Raw genomic sequence first — 26,015 nt, 5'->3', positions numbered from 1 at the left:
GAGCATAGTTTGCTCTAAAATGCAGATTTTTGGTTTGTATGATCAGTGATGATTTGTTTATGTTCTCAGATTGGACCTTTATTACATATACAGAAAATAAAATAGATCAGCTAGTGTGGAGTCAACACCACACACAGATACTCTGTTTTATACAGAAGTCTTGGATTCCTCAGTGTTTCTGTAAGATGTTTATCTAAACTTTGATTTTGAGGAAAGTTTTGGTTTAGGCTTTGAGTTTAACTTAAAATTTTAGTTCAAGGGGAAGCCTCTGAATGAAAATGTATGAGCTACAAATCTAAAAGAGCAAGAAAACAAATATCATGGCTGCTATCTGCAAATATGAACCATATGGTGTTCTGGCATCCTTAGTCTTTCATCTACCACTTAACACTTTTCTGTTCATGAATAGGATGGGGTGAGAAAGGGACCTCAACTTGGATACTGGGTGGATATTTTATAGTAGTCTACAAAATTAAATTCAGATTTTAAATTCATCTCAGTGAAGATTCCTGCAATATTAAGGTGAATTGTGCTGCCAATATCTGCAGAGACAAGATGGTTTAAACGGTTCTGAGCATTAATGATAGGGTGAGATAATGCCGCAACGTTTACAAAGTTCCGCTAATTGAAAGGGTAGACTATTTAATTCTTTTTTCTTTATCAAGAAAGAAATCTTTCTGTGGCACCCATATGTATGTGTTACACTGTTACCTTGCCCCAAGCAATTTCAGCATCCAAATTGCTGGGCATCCCCTGCACAGCTGATCTCTTTGTCAATTCTGCGTCTGTCGCTGCAAGCCATTCTGTCATGCCATTAATTTCTTTTCGCAGTTTCCGGGACAATTTCAAGCATTTCTCCAACTCTTGCTTTTTTTCTGTCACCTGTACAAAGAAAACTTATGGTTATTAACCCTCCAGTGAAAGAGGCTTAATGATTTTTATACACCTTTTTCTGTATGCGACTTTTCTATAAAAACTAAAGTTGCTATTTCACAAGTGAAGACACACTTTAAAACAGTTTGGTCTTGCCTTAGATCTCTCACTGTCAGTAGTTTTGCTGCTAGAATGCAAACACAATAAAGTTATGTGCATAAAGATCCATTGAGTCTGAACTAGCAGCAGACCTCTGCAAACCTCCTTCTCTCTTTTGTTGTTGTGTACAGCAAATTAATCTGGAACTAGTGAACCAACAGCCTTCCTTAAGACAAAATAGATATCAAAACCCACAAGAGTATATTTTTATATATGTGGTGATATAGGTATAGTGATTCCTCAATGGTTTTTTCCTATGTGGCTACATAGAAAGAAAAAAAAAATCAAAGAAACTCCCAAATCTCAAAACACAGAAGTCACAGGATAGTGTCAAACTAAGGCAGTACAGTTAACTTTAGGGGTTTTTGGTTTTGGATGTGAAGTACTAGGGCCAGCCTCTGTTTTATTTGTAAAGTTCTTTTAAGCATGTTATATGGTATGTGGAAGAAAGGTTGAGAATTTATGTTGCCTTGATTGTATTACACTGAATGTTGGTGTAAGCTGGAAAGAATAGGGGAAATATGGTCTTTCCTTCAAACCCCTAAGAACATTCAGGGAGAGAGAGAAAAGATTTCACACCATTAGTAGAGAAGGCAGAAGAGTAAGTGAAGAGACCTCAGATGGAAAACTTACACCACAACAGACATTATGCAACTAGCAGTCAGAAAATACAAATTAAAAAAAAATGTTATGAAGAAGTTTAAAAAAAGACTGATCAGAGTAGTAATCTGATCAGATTGTGTCCAATGCATCACTAATATTTAAAAGAAATCACCAGTTCCCTTCCATGTTAATTAGTAATTAAGTGAGACTGTAGCCACTGATTTGTATTTAAGTATTTTTAAATAGGAAAAAAACAAAAAAAACCACCAAAAAACAAAAAACCTACGTTCACAATGGTGTCAGGAATTCAAAACTGGTTACAATATCAACTAAAGCTATTTTGGACTTTGCCACTAAGAGCAAGTAGTGGTGCAATGATCAAATTGATTCCTAACTTAACTGCTCTGGAGAATTTGAAGTTTTAAAATGTAGTAGGATATTACAAAGTTAGGTACATGGCTTTTGCTATCCCTGAGTAAAGAGAGGAGATTTGCCCAGGGAATAAGCAGTAGAGTGTTCCTTATAATTTATTATCCCACTGTAGAGTCTTACTACTAAAATCTCAGAACATTTCTTCTTCACTGAATATACTTTATGTGCTTCCTTCTGTGCCAAATTTATTAAATGCGACCACAGAACTTACAGTCAGGCCAAGAGGTAAATCCTTGGGAAGGACCATAAAATTCAGCTTTCTAGAGCTCCATTCACACATGGAACCAGGAACACACGTTTTTCACCTCTTCTTCTGAAGAGTTGTAATAGTAATTGTAAATAACTCTTTGCAGGTACTTAGCAGCAATACAATGCAAAGTGCAGTACCTTAAGTGTGCTATTGCCTGTCTAAGAATTCTAAACACCTGGTATATTAAAAAATGAAGCTATTGATACATGTCAAACAGAGAGAAAATATTTGTGTTGCTATATACATCTATAAATTCTGTTTGTTACACAAACAATATAACAAAATTTGCACATACACTGTACATATCCAGAGGTTACTGATTCATCAGTTTGTTAGTATTTCAAATGTAAAGATGTATTTCCTAAAGAAAAATAGGAAACAGTGCCCTCTAAAGGCTTTCTGAGTCATAAAATGAGATTATTTTATATATGAGGGGACTTACGAAATCGCACAAATGAGTCTATGCTTGAATACATGTTTTTCCCTCAGAAAATACATTAAAGTCCTGAGACTTGCTATTAGTTATAACTATTATTAGCTTTCTTTTAAATAAAAATTTGTCTCAATGCAATCAATTAGGCTTGATAATGCATAACCAATTCTTTTATTTCTACATCTCTGGGCTTCTGTGTCTTTCTCTACAACTGTTAACTACCATGAGGAGTAAATGTGGGAAATTACACCTAGGACAACAGATCTAAGCACAGCACTGCAGATTTTTGAGACACATTAATTTGCAATATGGCTCACTTTCAGATCACTAATGGCTCCCTAATGGCACATTTTTATCCCTTCATTAGTTAAAAGAGGTTTCCTCTAACAACGGCACCTGTTTGCTGTTCAGTTAAACATAATGTAAGAATAAATGCCACAGTTCTTTCTAAAACATATTATCCAATCCCAAATGACACCTACCCACACCTAATGAAGCAGACTCTTCAGTTTTCTTGACATTCAAAAGACTGATGTCTCTTACTACCTTTACCTCCTAGCAAGGGAGAACTGTTTTAATTCAGATTCCCAGAAGTGTATTGCGTCTGTCAGAAGTAACATAACTCTAATTGCTTTATCATACTGCAGTCTGCAGAGCTTGATTCTCATTACCTGTTTAAATCACATACTGACTCTCAGTACTACCAGGGGCTCATTTTCCCAGCTATTAATAATTCATTATTTGAATAATTTACAATCTAAAAAAAATAAGATTTTACCTCCTGTTCCGTTTTGTATATTTGATGTATATAAATTTTTAGAAATAAACAGGCAAGTAGATCTGTCATTCACAATCTTCAGTCATCCAGTCATAGCAGTAAATTTACTCTAATCCTACAGTTTTTAGAAGTTTTGTGAATAGTACTAATGAGGGCAAGAGGAAGAAAACATGAGTTATCCACAACTACTCTTCAGAGCTCCAAGGTCCTTCTAAGAGCATTGCCATGTGGTTTGATTTGTTGTTTGTTGTTTTTTGGGTTTTTTCCAACCATAATCCTGTTAATATTTCTTAACAACTTATCCTTCCTACTCTCTGTGTAACTGACTTTCAGGGAAAATTCAGTAAACAAAATATTTTCCCTTTGGGAAGTGGCTTACATATTAAGATATAGCGAAAATGCAAGTCAGGGTTGCTCTTTACATTTAAATCAGGGAATGATTACAACAAAAACTGGCTTTGTGCATGGTCACAACTACAGAAGCCACAAAGCACTGTGGTACACAGATGCCTCCTGAGGAAACCTGCAGGGATAAGAACTTCATGGTCAACAGATTTTTGAACAACAAGAAATGGAAATCATATCCTTTAAGATCTGCACAATCATAGGCAGAAAGAAATTAAAAGGCAGAATTCTCTCTTTTACAAAGCAGTTCTTCAAGTAAAACATAACCATTCTTCTGACATTAAGTGTTTTGAGATGAGTGATTGTTTCAGCAATAAAATTAAACAATGTCCTCCATTTCACTCCTAAAAACCAATGAACTAGTAGAAAAAAATAAATTGAAATATTAAGAAAGTATAATTTTAAATTGTAATAAATGAATTTTACATTATCCTAGATGGTTGCTTTTTTCTCAGACCAGCTGAACAGCCGTGTTGGTGATTGATTCCATTCTTTCTTTCCTGCTGTTTAGAAAATGGGAGAGCCTTAAAAGGAAGGAATAAAAAGCCCCACAACATTTACTCACCATACCAGGATTATTCTTCACTTTGCCAGTTAAAAAGAGAACACAGTTTTGCATCAAAAACAAAGAGCTTACCTTTGCACCCAACTCATTATATTGCAACTTCAAAGCTGTAAGCCTTTCATCCAGTTCCTTGGGGTTCTCTGTCTGCTGCTTCTGAACAATCTGCCTCCCAGTTTTTATCACTGTTTCCACTTCAGACTTCACCTCACTCAGGTTTTTATATAATTTCTAATCAAATAGAAAGATAAAAATGAAACACCACCATTACAATACAAAAACTACAAAAGATCATTGAAGGTATTACAAAGGCACACTAAGTCTTTGCAGATTCTGCTGTATAAAAGTACCATCAGGGATGAGCACCTTCCACTCCCACTTGAAAGTTAAATGAGTTGAGAGGTACCAGGGTACGTGACCTGATGAGAGAGAAAAATCACCCTGTGTTTGAGTGTGTATTAGAAAATTTTATAGGAAAAAATCATCAGTTTCTAAATAAGAATTCAAACTTAATAATTCAGAACAACTCATCTTTACCAATAACATCAAAGACATGCGACTAAAATCACTGAAATATTAGACATAAACTACACACCATTACTAATTTTTTTAAAAAGACCACCTGTAGGTGGATGAGGCCAAGGGGTGGATCTGACTGTGAACACTATTCTAACCCCAGTGGGAAACTAGAGACTCCTGAGGAGAGGATGGTAACCCTAGTGAAAGACATGAACCATCAGATAAGATGACCTGAGTTGAACTGCTTTGTTCCCATCTAAAATATCTACCCCATCCTAATGGACTCTGAGCCACATTATGGAAGGGTGGAAGACAGCCCTGGAAAAATAAAGAGTGTTTAAGCATGAGAACCTAAGATATGAGTGACATAATATGGTATGGAATAAGGGGTGGAGAATGTTATGGGTTCCCCCAGGTGGGCCTAGATTTGGGCTCTGAAGTCTGGACTAGGCTGAAGCTGTCAGCTGACTTGAGCTGGGCTGAGCTAACAGCTGACCTCTTCTAGCCAGTAATTTTGTATTCCATACCACATTATGGCATCATCTCCAGGGCAGTAGGAACCAGTGTGGGAGTGGTTAAGGCAGTCGCTTCTCAGCCTCCTCTTGGGAGGACACACGATGCTGTCCCAGGGGGGATGGAGAGGACCAGGCCCACCACTGGCTCACAGGGTATCTCAGGAAAGTAAAATGTGTTGTTCTGGGTCTCTCCTTTCTGCTTGAGTTTGTCTCCCTGGGGAATAAGTCTTTTCTTAAGTAATGTGTAGTTAAGACAGTAGAATTTGTGTGTTCGTTAAGAAGTTGAGGTGGGGAACTTGTTGTTGCAGACTTGTGTGAGTGAATATTTGTACTCTCTTCTAATTGTCTCTTCCTTTCTGTGAAAAATATATGTAGTTTTAGTATAAATGCAGTTTGAAGTGTTTTTTTCCTTTCCCCTCTCTTTTCCTCCCTTTCCCTGGTGTTAGGAGGGAGGCTTTTCTCTCTGTGCTTGGGGGGGTTGGCAGTTGCTTATCTCAAACCAAGACATAAATGGAAAAGGTTGTTTTCAAACTTATTTACGTAATGCAGTATGTAAAACAACAGCAGATGTATTCTGTCAACTCATACAGATTGTTGGATGCATTTGAACTAAAAATACCCACTAATTTAAAAATCTGACAGTTTTTCTTACTACTAAATCAAGAGACTGGAAGGATAGAGGATTACCCCTAGATTTATAAAGTGTTATACTCTTGAAAAAATTAATCAATTAAAAAACCTACATTTAAAAGTAACATAAGGAGGTTAACCTAAAATATACAAATCACTGCATTTTCCTGTACTATTTCAATTAATAAGCAAAGAATAAGGGAAAAACAGCTGTTCAGTAAGTGATGGCATGCAAGCAATTTGTAAACACAATACATATTCTGAACCTCACAAATGACTGATGAGAACTAAAACAAAAGGTTTCTTTCTTTCCATATGCAGAAATTTGGTATCTTTATTTAAATGTATGACTTGGTAACTCAAGTCATTTAACAGCCAGAAAAATGGCCAATTAACATTCATGTAAGTAATGCAGACATTGAATTTATTTTTGGTTTTAATCTAAGAATAAATTCTGCCACGGCTTGGAAATTCCACTGAAGTCCACAATGAAAGAAGACTCCAGAGATACACAGTGTCCACTACCACACAGGTATGTGAAGAATTGCAAATATGAAGCAGTTGAGAAGCTTTATTGTTGAGATGGTTAGCTTAAGTCTGTTTCAGCATTTTGCCATTATGTGTTGGAAAATAAACTTTCTGTTCTGTGTACTTAGACAAAACTGCAAAATAAATTACACTTTTTTCCTTTTTTTTTTTTTTAGCTTTTCTTTTAGTAGAAGCATCTCCCACAATTTAAAATCCACCTCTAGCATTTCTGGACAGTAAAGGCAAGACTTTTTATCCAGCAGATCTGACAGCAACAGCCACAAAAGTAGTTAACTACCAAGCCAATTCTTAACATGGTTAGTATTTTATTTACTTAAAGGGAGTATATACATAGCCCAACTGCCTTCTAGTAGCTTAATATGATAAATTCTTCATCACCAAACCCTGTCAGCAAATAGTATGACACACAATGTCTGAGTTCTGATGACATGCTATGTACGACTAGAGTTTTAAAATAGAAACATTTCCAGAATCTTTGCTGATAAAGATGCTCTAAAATCACTTTAAGTCTTCCACAAAATATGTCAGGGCTGCAAAAACCAGCTGCTGATTGAAGACACTTTAATTCAGTACAGAGCTTCTAATTACCCTGTCATTCTAATAAGATTGTGAATTTAAGAGCAATTGCATTTAAGAAAAAAAAAGATGTAAAGAAATAACACTGATTTGTCCCATACTTATTTTTCTAATTGAAATTCCTTCTTACATTTCCATCTGAAAGAGGCTGAGGGGGAAAAAGAACATCTTCAGGCATGCCATTCCCTCAAGAAAAAAAAACAAAACCAAAAAACAGCAAACAAAAGAACACCACTAAAACCCCACAGCTGAAACAAAATAAAACAAAACAAAAAAAAAGGAAAAAAAAACAAAACCAAAAGAACCGAAAAACAAACCTCAGCTGATTTTTGCTGTTAACATTTCCACTATATTATCAGGGCACACTTTTAGTTTTACTTCCTTTTTCCTTTCAACAGTAAAGGAGTACAGGACTATGAGGATATTAAAGGTATATGTACAGATTTTCCTCATATTCTTTAGGACATATTCAGATCATCTTTAGCCCTTGAACTGTAAGAAAGTCCCAACATGCCATCTCATGGAGACTGTAATCTATGGTCTTCCATTGTGTTTTGTGTTTCCTGGCCAGAACAGACTTGTGCCCTGCGCCACCTCCTTTGGTTCCAGCAGAGTTCCACGACTGTAGAATATTGTGGAAAATAGAGGCAATCCAGGAAGATAAACTCATATGCAAGATGAGAAGTGGGAATTAGAGGGATCCTAACTGACCTTCTCGCATAGTGAAAGTGCATTGAAATGAGAATTTTGTGCGTGTGTGTGAGTGAGTAACTCACACATTTTCCTCATCCTGAATTAAGGACAGCATTCTGTAACTCAGCTTTCTCTGCATAAATCTAACAGAAAGACAGTATCTTTAAATGCTCACCATGCAATGATCCAGCTGTGATTGTACTACTTCCTGTTCAACACTCTTCATCTCCAGTTTGGGCACCTGCAACTTCACTTCATCAAGAATTCTTTTACACTCCTGGAGGCGCTGTTCGAAGTTGGCTGGTTTCTGGAACAGGCGGAACTTCACCGAGACATCCTGCAGCTTTTTCTGGAAAGTCAACACAACTGAGTAGTGTTATGGGTTTAGCCAGGTGGGCCTAAATTAGGTTTTAAAGTTCAGATTAGGCCTGAAATTGTCAGCTGACTTGAGCTGGGCTGAGCTAGCTCACAGCTGACTTCTTCCAGCCAATAATATTGTATTCCATACCATATGGCATCATCTCAAAGGGGTAAGAGCTGGTGTGTGGGTGTGGCTTGGGCAGTGGCTTCTCAGCTGTGGTGCCAGCAAGACACTCTGCCAATCCCAGGAGGGATGGGGAGGCCCAAGCCCAGAGCACTGGCTTAACATCATGTTATCTGAGGGAAGTAAAATGTTTGTTCTTAGCTTTTCTCTCTGCTTAAGTCTGTCTCTGAAGAACCAACTTCTCTAGAATGATTTGTAGTTAAAATGGTAGAATTTGTGTTTATTGGGAAGTGGGAAGTTATTTCTTGTTGTACATAACTTGTGTGTGTGTTATATTGTAGTATCCTCTTAATTTTCTCTTTTCTGTATAAATACATGTAGTTAGTTTCAGCATAGACCTGGTTCTGAGGGTTTTTTTTCCTCTCCCTCTTCTTTTCCCTTGGCTGGTTGGTGGGAGGAGGAACCCTTTTCACTCTGTCCTGGACAGTTACCAATTTGCCAGCTCAGCCCAGGACAAGTAGTAAATGTTAAAACAAAACACTGAAAACAAATCTCAGTCCTGTTTCAGAATACTTAAAATCCATTGTCAATCAGCAGTTTCTTATTTGAAGAATTTAAAGCTTTTGAGGAAAATTCCAGTGGCAGAGAATCGTGGTATTCACCTGAGGGTAAAAATTCTTGCATCCTCCAGAGCAGCAGAGCCCATACACACAAACAAAGAATGGGAGATGCTTTGTATTTTTCAATATGAATAATGTTGGGGCATTTGGGGTGAAGAGAGATTAAATGGTCTGAGCATAAAACATCCTCATTACAGAGCAAATGCTCATCAGCTCTATCAGTTGCTGCTTCTTGGTCTGAGGAATGTATCTTTTGGTCTTTCAAAGAAACCCAAAGAAAGTCAGTAAATAGGTCAAGTACAAAATCTGAGATTTGCAGTATAACATTAATTTATATTTCAATTTTAAAAAGCCTAACCTAGAGTAAAAAGAAAGCAATTTAAAGGCAGAAAAATCTATGACAAGCTCGGCCTATAATTTCACAATTTTCACAATTTTCTACGTTTGTACATTAATTATATTGCTTGTTCACATGATCTCTATTTCCAGGGGAGGGGAAATAATTAAAAATAAAGAAAGGGCATTTTAATTATCTACTTGAAAAAGAACTAATTTCTCTGTAGAAGTGCAGACCAAAGTATTATTGAATAAGTTTTTCAACCGTTTCATTAAAAAAAAATGAACTTCACTAAGAAATAGATAAGTAATTAAATAGGAACTCAGTATCTGCAAACATACATGATTTTGTCATCTTCAAATCATGGACACTTCATTCCACTACAATGTGGTCTGTAGTATACAAATTTGAGAAAATATGTAATATGGAAGAGATTTAGTCTAAACTTAGGCATTACTTAAACCACTTCACACACCAAGAGATTTCTGAGAAGGAGATTGGAATCATGAGCAGATAGTTTTGGGTAGATAGCAAAGGGTGCAGATATCTACCAGCTCCCTGCAACAAATTTCCTCATTAAATATATTTTATGGAATTGAGATGCAATGAGGTAAGAAAGGAGGACTTTCTCTAGAAAAATAAGTGAAAAACTGAATAAAAATAGGAAACTAAGTGTAGGAATAAGTGGTCATATTTTCTTCAGTGTGTTTGCATACACTAAATTTATACATAATTACTTTTTCATCCCCTTGTGTCATTTCAGTTTGATGATGATCAAGTCCTGTGGGAAGCTTGTATTGCCTCATCTGCATCAGTTACAGTAAGTGTTGGTCAATACATTAAAAAATATTTAGAAGGAGAATGTCAGTATTAATGGCAGAGAAAATTAGAGCCTTCTGTGAAGAGTCACTGAAGAATTGCACAGAACTGAAGATCTGTAGGAAAAAAAACCAAGCAAATTGTTTTGAAGTCACCCAAAAATTAAGCAATGCAGAGGAACACTGAGCTCAATATGCAGTTGGGTTTTAAGTTATCTTGGAGAACTCTCACTTGAGTTCTAACAGATAAATAAAGCAGCTATATTATATACTTGCATTTGCCTCCAAAAGTTTTAAAATAATATATTCTCAATGCTTAAAAGCAGCAAAACAAACAAAGTGGGTATTTGGAATAATTTGGAACATAAAGAAAACAGAAATGAAAATACCTGCCACAGTACCTAAGTCATGGCAAAAAGCTATTTTATGCCTGAATAACATGTTCAGTTTTAATCACCCTGTTACATAAACTTCTTTGCAAAAACTCTCCACAAAAATCCAAGATAAATTTGATCACAGATAACAGTTTGTTTCTCAAGCTCAATGCAATTACTTTTTTCTTAATTGTTTAGTTTCTCTCTGAGTAATTGAACTAATGTTAGAATAAATATGTCAAATTAGAAATTAGAAATTTTAGTGCCAAAAGGCATGAATTATTTATTTATAAGTGAGAATGCTCTTCAGAAAATAGTAAAAAAAAGACAGATGCTATTCAGTAAATAGTAAATAAAGACAGATCTCATGAAATTTGTTTTACCACTAAAGATACCACATGATGATGGAAGAGAATGCAAGAGAGTTCACTGGCCTAAAATCATATATAGTCATAAATATTTGTAACAAAGGGCTCAACTTTTACCTGTTTTGGTGGTTGGTATTTACATTATGCATGTATATTTACTACTTATTTGTTTATATTTCATCAAATGTGAGCAAAGCAGAGTCTCAAGATGCCCCTGCCAATTTGCCCAAACTCAAACTGTCTAGAGACATGTTAGAAAAACTGTCTGCATAGAGGTGGATTAATAAAAAAAGGGCACCTAGAAAGGGTAGTGCTCCCTTGCACGCTGTTGAATTAATAAACATGTAGATATGAGTCATCTGATGCCTGCATTTCACTGATAAAATATGGGCAACTTCACAGCTGCCATGGAGACCATCAGAGGTGACTTAGTGTGATGGAAGACAGAAAAATAAGGAAACATAAATATTCCCAATGAAGAAAAGCTGGTCTTGTAGAGAAGATGAAACATTAAACAAACTAAATTTGTTCATTTCAAATTAATTAACTGCTAAAAAGCCTTTAATTTTATCCTAAATAAAAAATAAAACCCAAACGAAGATAAATAGAAATATTTGACAGAAATGAAGGAAAAGATGGCCATAAGGAAATTATTTTTCCTGATGAATGTTGACAATTTGTTTTGCAGCCTGAGGAATTTTGGAAATAACAGTAAAAAAATTAAAAAAAAAAAAAAAGCAAGATAGTCAAGAACTCATCATCAATGGGTAGAATTGTGTCTTTTTCTTTAGTGTCAGTTCTATCTTTTCAATTTCAAACAGGTCTCTCTATGTCTATTGAGCTGGATGAAATAATGCATCAGTTAACATTTTTAACTGATGCCTTCATATCACTGCTCAGCATAATTTAAATTAAAAATGCAGTTCTACAAAATATTTCCAAATATTTTGAGATACTTTTAACTGTAAATATTTTCAAATACATCAACAGGTCTATCAAAAAGCCTCCTGTATTTTTATTTCTTGCAACTGCAGCACATTCAAAATATCCCTTACTATACAGTGTCCCTACTGCTTGGTTACACCAGCTCTGTGCACCCTACAACTCTTGTCAACCACACAGGAAGTCTGCAACAGAAAAAACGATGAGTAAGAGGACATGGATGGTATGGTTCATCCACTCTGACTGCCTGGGTGGAAAGGAGCAGCTAAGACAAGCAGATATACCTCAGGCACACGTCACACTAGACTAATAGTTCTGCTCCTGGTCTTCATTTGAAGGAGTGAAGGAGAAACAAAAGAGGTAAAATCTGCATACCTGTGCCACATCAATTTGGGAGAGCACTCTTCTGGCAGCATCTTTACCCTGGGTTCGTTTCTTCATTTCTTCCAAACTAATCTCGTGGCTTGTTAATTCAGATTGTATTTTCTATGGGAAAATAAAGATAGCAATCAGCAGGGCTTGAAGGAAAATGTCATGTTGTTCAAATTATTTGGAATAGTTGATTTTGAAACATAATAAACAGCAGTCCTAGACTATATAGCGTTGTCAGCAGATCCTCTACTCAGCTCCACATCTGGAGTGCTGTGTCCAGGTCTGGGCTTATCAGTACAAGAGAGACCTGGAGCTCCTGGAGCATGTGCAGCAGAGGGCTAAGAAGATGATTAAAGGATTGAATAGAGATTTCTTTCTTCTGAAGGAAAAGAAGTTTTCATTGATAAAAACATTAAAAATTAATCATCAAAATATTTACAGAAAATTATTTGCTTCACTATTCTTATTTTCACAGTATCACCAGGCAAGTGGAGAGACAACTTATTGAGGTATCCTGTATGTACATCCTGCATGTATATCCTGTATGTATAACTTCATCTCAGAGAGCTGTGTTTTATCTGAAATAATACACACTTTGTGGCATGACTAGAATCTACTTTCAGCATCTGCAGAAATGCTAAATGCATAATGTTGTGTAATTCATTAATATACTAACTTAATCCATTTTCTAACATGCATTTCTGGTTATCTCTGTCTGCAAAATCAGTGTGTGATAACGAAAAAAATCAGCTTTTTGGTTCACCATAAATCCACCTTACAAGAAACAATTAGCAAGCAGTGTCGGCTAAGGAAATGTAATGGAAAAGAATTCCCATTAAGTATATTGATAAACATTATTTAGGATGATTCACATGGGGTTTTTTTATGTTTAAACTGCTAGAAAATAAGAAATTGTTATTAGCAGAATTGCTAGACAGCACTACTGAGAAAAATTACCCTATGAAATAAAGACAAGGTATGTTCCCACCAGGACTTGTATTTGAGGCCATTACTCCTGCATTAAAAAGTGATTTTAGATTTAATTTTTCTTTTCTATGGTATACAGAATTTTTCAGGTACTCTGACTAGCTATAATTTTAAATATATGCACATACATTTATCTTTACAGTGACATTAAAAGTAAAAATTAATATACATTTATTTTTAATCATACTTTCATTGGTTAGTAAGTATAAAGCTGTGTATACCATGTGCTCTCTACTTTATGGCAACATTATATAGTTATGCTGCCTTGTAAACCATGTATTACAACACTATACTGAAAGCAGTTTTTCACAAGTTATAATGAAAATGTATTAAAGTAAATTTTAAGAGAAAAATATTTACAAAAATACAGAAAACTGTTGTCTCACTGCAAAAATATAATTCTAAATTATCGGTAATATTTAGAGAATTAACATGTTTTTCTGAAGCCAAGTATTTGTAAAAGCAAAATACGTAACAGAGAAGTCTCAGTTTGGAATTGTGTTTGAAATGTAACACTATTGGCTTCCATTTTTGTGTGGCACAAGGACCAAATTAGTGGGGACTCAGTGTTAGTACCCGAGGCCAAATTTCTTGATGTCTTGGAAGTTAGAACTGTATACAAAAGGAAGAAGAAAGTCTGAATGTCAAAAAAAAAAGACATTATATCACATCCAGTATTTCAACAGTTTCCTTCCACACCTCACCAACTAATGGTTTCTTGGTTATATTTTTCAATTTACTTTGTTCAACCTCAGTCAGCCTGGAAAGCATTTAATTGACCAGTTCTTATCTGAATAGGTCAGAAGAGCAGAGTACAGATAAGAGCAGGGTTTAAGCAATTAGGTACTGTGGAACATTGCATGGAGATTGTTCTGGTTCACTTTTTTAAATTGCTCTGTAGGAGAGAGATGAAACATCACTTACTCTGACTTAAAAATGCAGAACTGGAGAGAAAAAACATATTAGAGGAAAGATTAAGAGAAAAGCTACTCAGGCTTATAGCCTGACAGGCAGAAAGATTAAATCAGTCCTGAACAGATACAGAAGAATTTATGACACCTGCCTATGATGCCCATTTTCATTCATTTTTGACATGACCATTTTGACTTTTTAATCTCTTTTGACTCACGAATTTATTTTACTGACTTCTTTTTAACATCCACAAGAAAATACAAGGGTTTTTTACCCCTTTTATTATACCCATCTCTGCTTTTCTTAGTGATTCTTGTCTATTTCTATTATTTTTTTTATAAAAAGTAAAACTTGCCTTCATTTAACTTTTAGAATATCAGAATATAACATACTGTATGTAATCATGTAGCACTGGACATAAATTGTCATGTCCTGCATGTTAAGGATAATAATTTGTCAACACTGGCAATTTTTCAGGAAATTTGCAAAACTTTTATTCATATACATATATAAAGAAAAGCATATAGCACATATATAAGATGATGTTACAGCACGAATAACATTCAGGTAAATCTCAACATGAGCCACATACTAAGTTATGGACACTACGTGTCAAGAAATACTAAGTGAAGAGTCCAATTGAGAAAAGCAAATCCCCAGAGGGTACAAACATGATTGACAAGGCAGGACTGAATCAGCTGGGCATGACAAATGCCACTCATGCAGTTAAAACACTGTGTTCAGATGCTGTGGAGATGTGTGAGTATGATCATAGAAACATAGAATCATAGACCTCCAAGATCATCGAGTCCAACCCTTGGTCCAACTCCAGTCCCTTTACCAGATCATGGCACTCAGCGCCACGGCCAATCTGTGTTTAAAAATCTCCAGGGATGGTGAATCCACCCCCTCTCTGGGCAGCCCATTCCAATGCCTGATTACTCTCTCTGGAAAGAATTTTTTTCTGATCTCCAACTTCAATTTCCCCTGGCAGAGCTTGAGCCCATCGTGCCCCCTTGTCCTATTGCTGAGTGCCTGGGAGAAGAGACCAGCCCCCACCTGGCCAGAACTTCCCTTCAGGTAGTTCTAGACAGTGCTGAGGTCACCTCTGAGCCTCCTCTTCTCCAGGCTAAACACCCCCAGCTCCCTCAGCCTCTCCCCATAGGGCTTGTGCTCCAGTCCCTTCACCAGCCTTGTTGCTCTTCTCTGGACTCGCTCCAGCACCTCAATATCCTTTCTGAACTGAGGGGCCCAGAACTGAACACAACACTCAAGGTGTGGCCTCACCAATGCAGAGTACAGGGGAAGGATCACTGCCCTGGTCCTGCTGGCCACGCTATTTTTGATACAGGACAGGATCCCATTGGCCTTCTTGGCCACCTGGGCACACTGTTGGCTCCTGTTGAGCTTCCTGTCAATTAGTACTCCAAGGTCCCTTTCTGCCTGGCTGCTCTCCAGCCACTCTGTGCCCAGCCTGGAGCGCTGCAGGGGGTTGTTGTGGCCAAAGTGCAGGACCCTGTTGTACAGAAATCTGCAGATATTCAAACTTCATACATTACAAAGTATAAGCTTACACTGCTGAATAACTGACCAGCTTTTCCCTCTGACCACTGTTCCACACATGGCTAAATAAAACAATTGTCACAATTTCCAGCAGGGGAAAGGTGAGTGTAAATATCTCTACATTTTCTAATACATTTTGCTAAGTAGACAACTGTGAATTCTTTCTGCCAAAATATTAGTCTGAAGGCAATGAAGCATGGCACCATTCTTGTCAAGCAACATATTGAACAACTTTACAATTCTGCCATTGTATCATCACATTAACTTTGGTTTAGAACAAAGCACATTATTTTAAAAACCAATTAGTAACCATCTTCATTTAGAAGTGCTTATTCACTAAAGAACTATAATTATCTGGGAAGTTTATTAAAAAGGCAGATTATATTTGTGTTTTTCAAAAATGCAATATTGTTCAGTTACTCTCCACACTGCATTTTACATAAGTCTATCAGGAGAACAACAGACAAAGGATTTGTCACATGGAGGTGAGAAATGACATAAGTTTATTTTTGCTCCCTTAATATAAAAATCCTCCTGTAGTCAGTCAGACTAAACAGAAGTACATAGTGGAGATTCTCTTTCCCAACAAAAGTTATTAAATACACAGAGCTGAAAATAATTGTCTGGAAAATATTTTGTCAGATAAATGTAATATTTTGGTACAGATTTATTTTATTCCTCTCAGTTAAAGAGCACTTGGAAAAAAGTTATCAACTGGCAAATACTAGTCATGATGAGTTTGTTGTCTTTACTTTCTTGGTAAGTTTAGAAATATTGAGACTTCCACTGAGATCATGAGATCAAGCATAAAAACAAATAATCTTGTCTTTTGAAATACTGCTTTATAATTTACCACATTCCTGCTCTTTTCACACTGGACCTCAGGGAATCTGAACTGATTTGTCTGTGTGGCTGATGTTACATTGTCATGTCAGAATATTGTATCTTTACTTGTACTCCAAAGAATTTGAGTTACACTGGCTCTCCAGCATTGAATTCTCAGTGCCACATGGTGGAGTAAGAAGCACACAGAATTTACATGCAAAAAATGATCCCAAGGAGAAGCTGAATGGCACATACTTGACTCCCTTTTTTTCTGTCAACTTTCTGAATAAATTAAACCAATCAATTCACTTAAAAAAAAAAAGGAGCTAAATATAATTTTGTTTTCTCAGACTCAATTCTGATCAACTGAAACAAAAGTTATTCCTCTTATAAATGCCCTAAACAGACTGGAATTTTTGAAGCAAACACACAGAGCTCCCAAACCCTCAGCAGCTTTCTGATTATAAACTCTCCCATATGTTCTTTTAGAATTGCAACACATATTGCTGAACGGTTTGCTAAATCCCCCAGCATGGATAAACTGATCCCTGCCCAGAAAGCAACACCACTGACTGCAAGATTCCCATTCCAGCTGTGCAGACACTGTTGTAGGGTATCTTAGATGAATGAACTGCTTCCAGCTCTACAAAAGAACGGTGCCAGCAGAAGCTCCACAGGAGATGTGGCCATTCAGTCTGTGCCTGTTCTGCCATGGCTGTTTGCTAAAGGAACCACTCAGTGTATTTGCCCACATTAAACTGATTGTTTATTCCCTTTCCGTCTAAGGATTTTAAAGAGCTTCAGAACCGAACTTCAGAGAACTTCAATATTTGCATTAACTCTGTTCAGTTGTTAATTAAGGGTTTTTTTCATTAGGTCTCACTGGCACCATAAAATAAAAACATGAAAGGAGGAACTCAGCAGCCTTTATGGTGTTTTTCCCACAGTGGATATAGTACAATCCGGTGAACTTCACATCAGACAATAAAATCTCAAGAAAAAAAACAAGTTCTGCAAAAGCAATGAGCTGAAATATTCACATGAAAGTGTGCTAATTAAGGTTGATCAAGTTTTGTGCTGCTTCACTTATTGAAATTCTGAATGACTTCCTTTTACATAGTCTGTAACCATTGCCTGAGGATGCTCATAAACCGGATGCATCCATGGGACATGAGAAACACGAATGGGTCCAAATACACCAGCGGGGGGGGAATTGTTTGCATCATTCATATTTCAAGGAAAGAGATAAATAATTCAAGAGACTCAGCTGATAGATGATGTTTAGGATTCAAACTGAAACAATTTGTCTAAATCTGATCTTAGACTGAATGCATATACAATCCTGTTTTCTAAATATATCATTGTATCATTTATAATTCATACATACACATAATAACATCTGCATGTACCTACTAACATAGACACAAAAAGCAACTGAAAGGTTCATCTTTCTATATTTTAATTCAAAAGACATAGTAATCTTTACATCTTTAAAGGAGAGAAAAAATATTTTCAGGGCTGCATATACTCACCTCTGACTATATTTAAGGTCATCTAACCTAGTGCATACAAGATAATCATGTTTTAAAATTATGTAAAACTCTATAGGTATGCCAGAAAAATTATAATTGAATGTCTCTTCTAATACTATTATAAAGCATTTGTTTTCAACTTCCCTGTAGCATTTTTTGCCTGTTTGTTTACTTTTGCAATCTGAGTGCCTAAATTTAGATGGAATTTGTAGAAAAGTTGCTGTATATAATAGAGTGTCAATATTTTTGTAGCAGAGATGTTTGGTTTTATTTTGTTTGTATCCTTGCCCTTTTTATTCTGCAGTAAAGCACCTTATAGAAGAATGAAAGAGTGAAAGTTAATTACATGTACATTTTTATTTCAAAGATCAATAAGCCCATTTAACAAAGTGTGAAGAATGTGAAAAGCTCTTTCTACAGAACTTACATGAGCTGTAAAAAATTAAATATGAGTACATTTATGTGCACATTATGAAATAATTAGCAATGTTGTCGTCTATGTTTCAATAATTTAGTAACAAACTCTAAGCCACATGATCAACTTTTTGAAAGAGTCACCTAAGACCAGTGAAGATGAGGAGTTTCTTCTTTTTAGGATGGGAACTGGATTTTAAAGGGTCGCCTTGTTTATCCCTGTCATTTTAAAATTACTGCCTAGTCCTCCATAACATTTATAGCTCTTTACATCTTCTGGTCAAGTATATAAACCAAAGCAAAAATCTGACTTTACTAGAAGCGTAGCTTAAACTCCTCAAAGTGATCCTACACAAAATTTACTTGCACTTTCATACTGATCATGTTGCAAATCCTCTTTAATACGAGGCTGAGGCACAACCAAACACTCTTTGGTTGATTAAGAAAACTAGTAAACACATCAGCTCAAGGTGTGAGCACCTTACCTGTGCCTCCTGAGGGACTTGTGCTGCATCCACTCTGTCTGCAGTGTAGGCTGTCAGCTGCTTGTCAATAACAGCCAGAGACTCTTGGATTAGGCGCAGGGTTTTGTCAGTCTCCTGTGCAGACTGAATACTCTGTTCAAGACTTTTCTGTCTTCTCACAGCCTAAAAACAATGACAATATTATCAGTATTCACAGTAATAATGTATATGATACCTTTTTTCCCTCATTTCTTTCCCCAAAATTCAGGCATAGAATCAAAGAGAGGACTCCTGGCTTGTGCTCATCCACCTTTCTGTATGACAAATTGCGCATCTTTTTGCCACCCATTCGGTTCTCTTGATAAGAATAAAAACAAACAACACTCAGATTGCATAGACAAATTCTAAAAGACGTAGGATCATGAAAAAACAATACATAAACTGAGTGTTTCTAGGGAGAGTGCAAGTTGGCAAAGCTGCATAATAAAACCATCCTGACAGCACTCTCCTTCTTTCGGAGGCAGAGAGGTCCTCCTGATCTTATTATATAATTCAAGAGACTTTGTTTACTGAGAATAGGGTTACTGTCATCACAATCCCATTTGAGGCAATCCATCTCAGTAAGTGAGAGGGATAAAGACTCTCTTGAGATGGAGTTCTGTATGAAGTACAAATAGCTGTTTGGAAGAAGCAATCCCTACTTTTTCCCTCCTGCGGGTAAAACAAAATAAATAGTTGACTCTTGGTTTTACTCCACCAGCCATGTCACCATGGATTGTCTACCACAGCCTTTTACACAACCTTTTCTGGAGAAGGATGCTTTCCTTTCAAATGAACTCAGTTCATGGTTTAACAAATCAGAGCACTAAATTCATATTCCAAGTTGTCCTTAGAACACACATATATTTAAACACTTGACATAAATGACTCAGCTTTAACTGCTGTTTGTAACACTTTAATATGGCATTTAACAGCTAATAAATGACCTGGTATTCTCTTCCATCCATCATTCTGTCTACCTGCAGACTCATATTTTACTTAAACCGCAGTAACTGCCTAAATAGCTTTACACAAAACACACAATAATTACCAACAACCTGAAAAGCAACACAGTTTTTCTCTACACAAGCCCAGCCATACTGCTGACCACAGAATAAAGTTACTAACTTGAACATTAATCAAAGGAGAAAGTAAGCACACTTTAAATAATACTGCTAGGTGTCCTGCCATGTTTCAAGTCAAATCACTCTTTTTCTCTCTGGTGAGCCAGCTATACTTTAATTTGATTTCATACCCATTACAACTCTGGCCTTGAACAAAAATATCTCTCAGCAATTCAGTGAGAATATTTAATATATCTGTACCTCCTTCATGGAGCTCAGATTGTTATAGAGTTTCACATGTAACAAATGAAAAAGATTATTTCTTGTGAGCATTCTTGCTAGTTATTTGACTTAACGGATACAGATCCAACCAGTGTTTTCTATATTTGCTTTCATAAGCTGCTTTGTGCTATTTCAAAACAACTGATCAGATAATCTTGTATCACTGCCAGTTCCAGGAACCTTCTGTGGAACTGAGCAGCTTTACATATCAGACTCATGCTGTCAGTGTTAATGGGAGCACCTAAGCCACCAAGGTATTATTACCCTACTAAATGAAGCATTAAAACAGTGTAACTTCACAATACAGGAATAAGGCTTGCTACTGAAATTACTTTCATCTTAATCTGATTTGAGATTTTTATATGACAATGTTCTCAGCCTATTCAAAGAAGGGAGTAAAAGCCACAGCTGAATTTAAAACCACAGCTTCCATTTACCTTGGCAGTACTTACTACCAATTCGTAAGCCTGGCTAAGACACAGTCACTCTCTATCAATCCATTTGCGTCACTGTATGACAGTTTGAAAGACACATTAAATCAGAAACAGGATAAGTAGCTTTCTACAGCTTGTGGATAACCTCTCTGCCTTGACTGATCTCTGTGGTTAACTGGTAGGACTAATATACATGCAGAGTCCAACCCTACTGAGGTCTGCAGTGTCCTTATGTGCAGAAAAGCTCACCATTTAAAATAAGACACAGCTCAAGTTCCACTCATGAGCCTTTAAAATAAGTGCCCATACTTTCTGGAGAACTCAATTTTATGAGGCACGAATTTGATGCTAAGTCCATCTGAAAAACTACTTTTATAGCAAACCTGAAGCTTTGAACCCCAGAGAAATGCTGACCCATGCTGACTACTATCTGCAACTAGGGACTTGCTTAAGTACAGATACATTTGCTGCCAGCCTTAGAAGCAGACTGCATGCATGCAATGAAGAAGATGAATGCATGTAAATTCCCAGTCTATAAATTGTATGACAAATATGTGGAGAAGAAAGATTGCCATCTCTGTGCTGATATCAACATATGTTTATCAAAATTCCAGTTTAGAATTTGACTGGAAAAAAATTACATTTGGTCTGTCATTGACCAAATATTAAAGAAGATAAAGTTATGAAAACATTCCAACAAATCCTTTCCTCGGTCAGAGCGAATTTTTACAGCTGGATTTCAAACAAATATGAAGTCAGATAATTATATATTCATGCTTGTGATATCTTTGTGTGCACACAAAACATTCTCCTTTCATTGTCCTCAGAGAGAATTTTATTACAGCCTGAAAACCTTTGTGACTTTTTGTACCTTTTAAGCAAGCTGAAAGCACATTTTTTTCCCAAAGCCACAAACAGTTTAGGTGAATGGGTGGCACCAGACCAAGATGTGAGTGCAGTGATAGAAGAGGGGAAATTTTGCATGGAAGAAGAGCCATACAGCCCAATACTGGGAAATGGCACCTTCACAGTTCTGATGATTTTCTCAGATATAAATGGGTTCTGCTTTAATTGGGTGGAAATAACCATTAGAATGCTTTACAAAAAAGGGGCAGTCATACAACACACTTCCATCTGTGAACCTGAGTTTCAAATTCATCCCTAAAACTCACGTGTCTGCCCATGTGAAAATCTCTGTACACGTATTTTTTAAAGACACACGAGAGTTGAAATTTAATAAAACTCTAATATAAAAATACTTTATTACATTCTGCATAGGTTTGGGCGTGTTTGCCTGTTTGTTGAAAGACTGTGGTTCTTCTATTTCCCTGTGAAAAATATAGATGGTTTAACATCGCTGTGCACGACAAGAAGCTCCGGCTCTGCCATCAGACCTTAGTCAATAAAGCTGAAGGCTCTGGTCTCTCAAGAGAAGTGTCAAACAGTTAATTGCTAAATAGAAAATCTCAGGAAAACAACCAACTGTTTAATTATTTCTGAGCCAGTGAAATGTTGACAGCTGTCAAGTAAAACAAAATCAAAGAAAAAAACTCTGCTGTTAAGCACTGTAACAATGAAAGAGAAAAAAAATATTTAGGGAATGAATTTTTTTTTTAAGTCTATACAGCTTTTATGGATTTTTAGATTTTTATGCTAAATGGGACATCTTTTATGATACAAAGTATTGCAGAAACCTGTTTAAAATTTAACAAAGATCAATGGTAAATGCAGAAAATAGTAATATTGCATATTACCTATATAAAATGCCATACTAAGGGAAAGGCTCCACCGAGAGGAGATCAAATATCAGGAAAACTGAAGACACTTGATGCCAAAGGGGTTTTTGTTCTGATTTTCACATTTTGTAGATTTTAGGAACACAGTAGTTGTAGATTTGTAGAGGGTTAATATTTCTAACAGTTTAAGTTTAATGCCTTTCTATCACTACCCCTGTCCCAGAACAGGAGCTCAAATTCCTTTAGTTAATTAATCTTGTTTAGACTCCTTTCCAAGGTAGAGCTGAAGGATATCAGAAGGCCCACAGAATGAAACATAAACACAGGTCAGAGTGACCCAAAAGCCAGAACTGGATGAACTCCAAGAGACCTTTGTGTGCCTGAGGAAGAAGAGCTGATGAAGACAGAGGGTCTTGACGACCCCAGACCCAATTCCAGGGGGTTGGACCAGGGGTGGGACTGGGGCTGGACTGAGAAATGTGTAAAGCAATGATTGGAGGGATCTTATTATAAAAGCCATGGAAACAAGAACTGGGACACATGCATGTCATCCTGTATTCCTGTGGGCTGTAGGCCCTGTGATATTAAAGGACCTTTACTTTTTATCTTACCCTGCACTAACGTGGCTCAGAGTCCTGTTTTTGGGGGGAAGGGTCATTCATGGCAACACACTCAAACCATTTCCTATGCTTGTAATTCATTCTTTGATGTTGAATAAAGCTCTATTTATAGACATTGCCACTTTTTGCTTAAATAATTCATGTCAGGTATTTAATCACATTATTCACACACACCATCACTAAGATATTGGTTAGAATTTTATGGCTAAACCCAAGTAGTGCCATCAAAGCAGTATTACTCAGTAGTGGTGCTGTGGGAGAAAAATTGAACAATTTTTTTTTTTGAAAATTACAAGACTTTTACCTCAGGGCATATTTATTCAAATGGCATAAAAATAATTTCTTAGCTTATAAGTTACAGCTCAAGTCATGGAAAAGAGTCTGCTAAGAAAGGTAGAAATGTTCACTTCTTTTTTAATTTTTTCCTTTTTTTTTTTTGGCTCATTTTTACTCTCTTATTATTGAGAAATAACTTCACCACAGGGTAAAGTTAAATAGCTAAAAGTTAGGAAATATTAAATTTCTTATTAACTTGTTTATATTACTTCACAGTTTAACCTCACCCTTGGTGTTGTGTCTGAGATATATTACAACCTCTCTGTATCTTTCACCAAATTGTTAATGTGCTAATCTCCACTTTTTGTCTGACATCAGAGTAGTGTTTGTGTTTAGACTTAAATTAGAAGCACTTTAAAAAAACAAACAAACAAACAAAAAATCAAAAAAACCCCAAACCAAAACAAAACTTCAAAGCATTTATTTGGGGCCCAGAAATTTGTAATACCTTCCAACCTAGAAGTAGTTCTCTAAATTCTAGGAATATTTCACAGTGTGCTTTTTGAGTAAGTGGCTACAAATATTTGATCTTTCATCCATTAAGTTACATCCATCTTGGATCAAGTATATTCCAAAACAGCAAACTGTACCAAGAGGACTTCTCTATCTCTTTAGATTATCACTGCAGACAGATAATGCCTCAGAACTCATAAAAGCAGCCCTTTTAGCAGCCTACAAAACAATTACATAGAGATGGGGCTTGAGAGGAGGACAAAACAGAAAAATTATGTCAAATGATGAATGTCTGCTCCTTGAAAGAAAAAGAAGGCAATTTTCATGGAAGTCCTAAAAGAAATTAAGAGATAGCACTCAAAAATAAATTAATCTGGTATAAAGCCCACCTGAACAGTAATGTTTTGTACAGTTTTTGGCAAGCATAGTCTTAAGAATATCTGACTGACATTTCTGAAGTTTGATGGACAGGATGTAAATCACTTTCATCATTACAGGGGATGACAGCCACTGGCAACATTAGCTTCAAATTTATCAGGTTTTTTTTAGATCTACATATAAAGTTGTAAATGAATCAGTCCTTGAACAGTAACAATAGGGTATCCACTGCTTATCAGTCATCCCCAAGTGTTCAAAAGCAAACTAAGCACACTCAGCCTTTGTTCACTAAGATAAGACATACAAACACAGAGCCATTATCTGTCTTTAAAAATGAATCTCTATCTCAGCAGCAAAGCTGCACTGCCTTGCAGCATTATTCATGTGGAATGTGGGTTGGTTTGGTAGCTCTATTAGCAGTGAATAAATATTTCACAAATCAGTCTCTGCCCACATGAGCTTGTTGTCTTGGTAATTACCTGCACAATTATTCAAATAAAACCAAATAACTTCACCACATTAGGACAGCCTATTAGTTTGTCTGAAGTAGAAGTGACCTTGAACATGAGCTGAATTGTGCTATGTGCCTGTAATATATTTTTATGCAAGGAGAATGTATGCTATTTGGATTTCAACAGGCTAAACCAGCACAGAAAATTCAGTATCAGGAATCTATGAAAAAAAAAGGTGATTTTTCCACTTCAGAGTCATATCTCATCATTAGGATTTAACTACTAAACACCAGCTCAAGCTTTCACAACAGTTTTCAAAGAAGCCCTCCCTCACTATTTTATGACAATATTTGCAAGAAATTCAAAAACAGGGAAAAAATTTCTAATATATTTTGCTTATATATTCATCCAAATTATTTCCAAAATTTGACACGTTGTTTACGCTGTTTTTTTCACATTAAATCCCTGCAGCTTTCAGGGTTTTTGATTTAATGCCTATTATTGTGATGACTGAATAGTAAGTAACCATCACTCAGCAAGACTATTCCAAAGTGCTATTTTCACACATTGGAAGCCCACTGTTTTCTCCTCCAAGATTTCCCATTGTTTTTCTCCAAGTCAGGAAAAAAACCCCAAGAAATACCAAGAAAGAGAATTCCAGGGAGTGTATCTGCTTTTAAACAGAAGAGAGATGTTTCAAAAACAAACAAAAAAACCTAAACAAAATTAAATTAAAAAAACAAAAAACAAACATCCAAACAAAACAAGGGGTGAGGGGTGGGTGGGAAAGGAATAGGTATACATGAGGTTATATTAACTTCTCTCTTATGACACTGTCCAGCTACAGGGAACTACATGAATGCCTTCACTGCATCAGATCTACCACCAGGCTCCTTATATCACCAGACTCTCCCTCCCCGTCCTTCGAGTCTATTCTCAGAGCAGTTGAGGCTCCTCCCTTAGTTTTTACTGTAGTGTTTTCACTTCCACTGTTCTCAATAGTAACTGTATTTCACGAGATGTGAAAGAAGCAATTTTTTTTTGGTGCCATAGTAGATTGTTGTCATTCTCAACAGCAGCTTTCCAAAAATCCTTACTTGTGCCTCATTTGCATCATTGTAACCAAGCAATTTTTGACCACCTTTGTAGCTCATCTTTGAACACGTTCTGATTCCAATCATAAAGAGAATCTCTGCACCCTTCACTAGGTCTTTCCTTAGTAATTTCTTTCT

General features: G+C 36.2%; 1 protein-coding gene across 11 annotated transcripts in view; it reads right to left on the bottom strand.

Annotated features, from left to right (window-relative positions):
• Window positions 1–26,015, bottom strand: part of DMD (dystrophin) — a 1,187,916-nt gene that overhangs the window by 704,957 nt on the left and 456,944 nt on the right. For 9 of the 11 annotated variants that reach the window (XM_071568723.1, XM_071569521.1, XM_071566241.1 and 6 more), the window contains exons 29-33: window positions 19,011–19,172; window positions 12,296–12,406; window positions 8,153–8,326; window positions 4,571–4,726; window positions 712–882 (exon numbers count right to left, since the gene is read on the bottom strand). In XM_071568723.1, the coding sequence (XP_071424824.1) occupies window positions 712–882; window positions 4,571–4,726; window positions 8,153–8,326; window positions 12,296–12,406; window positions 19,011–19,172 (774 nt within the window). Of the gene's footprint in view, window positions 1–711; window positions 883–4,570; window positions 4,727–8,152; window positions 8,327–12,295; window positions 12,407–19,010; window positions 19,173–19,299; window positions 19,474–26,015 lie in introns of those variants that run through there. The other 2 variants (XM_071577809.1, XM_071573706.1) reach the window with 2 other exon arrangements.

Source organism: Pithys albifrons, chromosome 1, assembly GCF_047495875.1.
Source record: "Pithys albifrons albifrons isolate INPA30051 chromosome 1, PitAlb_v1, whole genome shotgun sequence".
NCBI classification, from domain to species: domain Eukaryota; kingdom Metazoa; phylum Chordata; class Aves; order Passeriformes; family Thamnophilidae; genus Pithys; species Pithys albifrons.
Note: the sequence above shows the minus strand (reverse complement) of the source record. Positions and strands in the feature narration are given on the sequence as shown.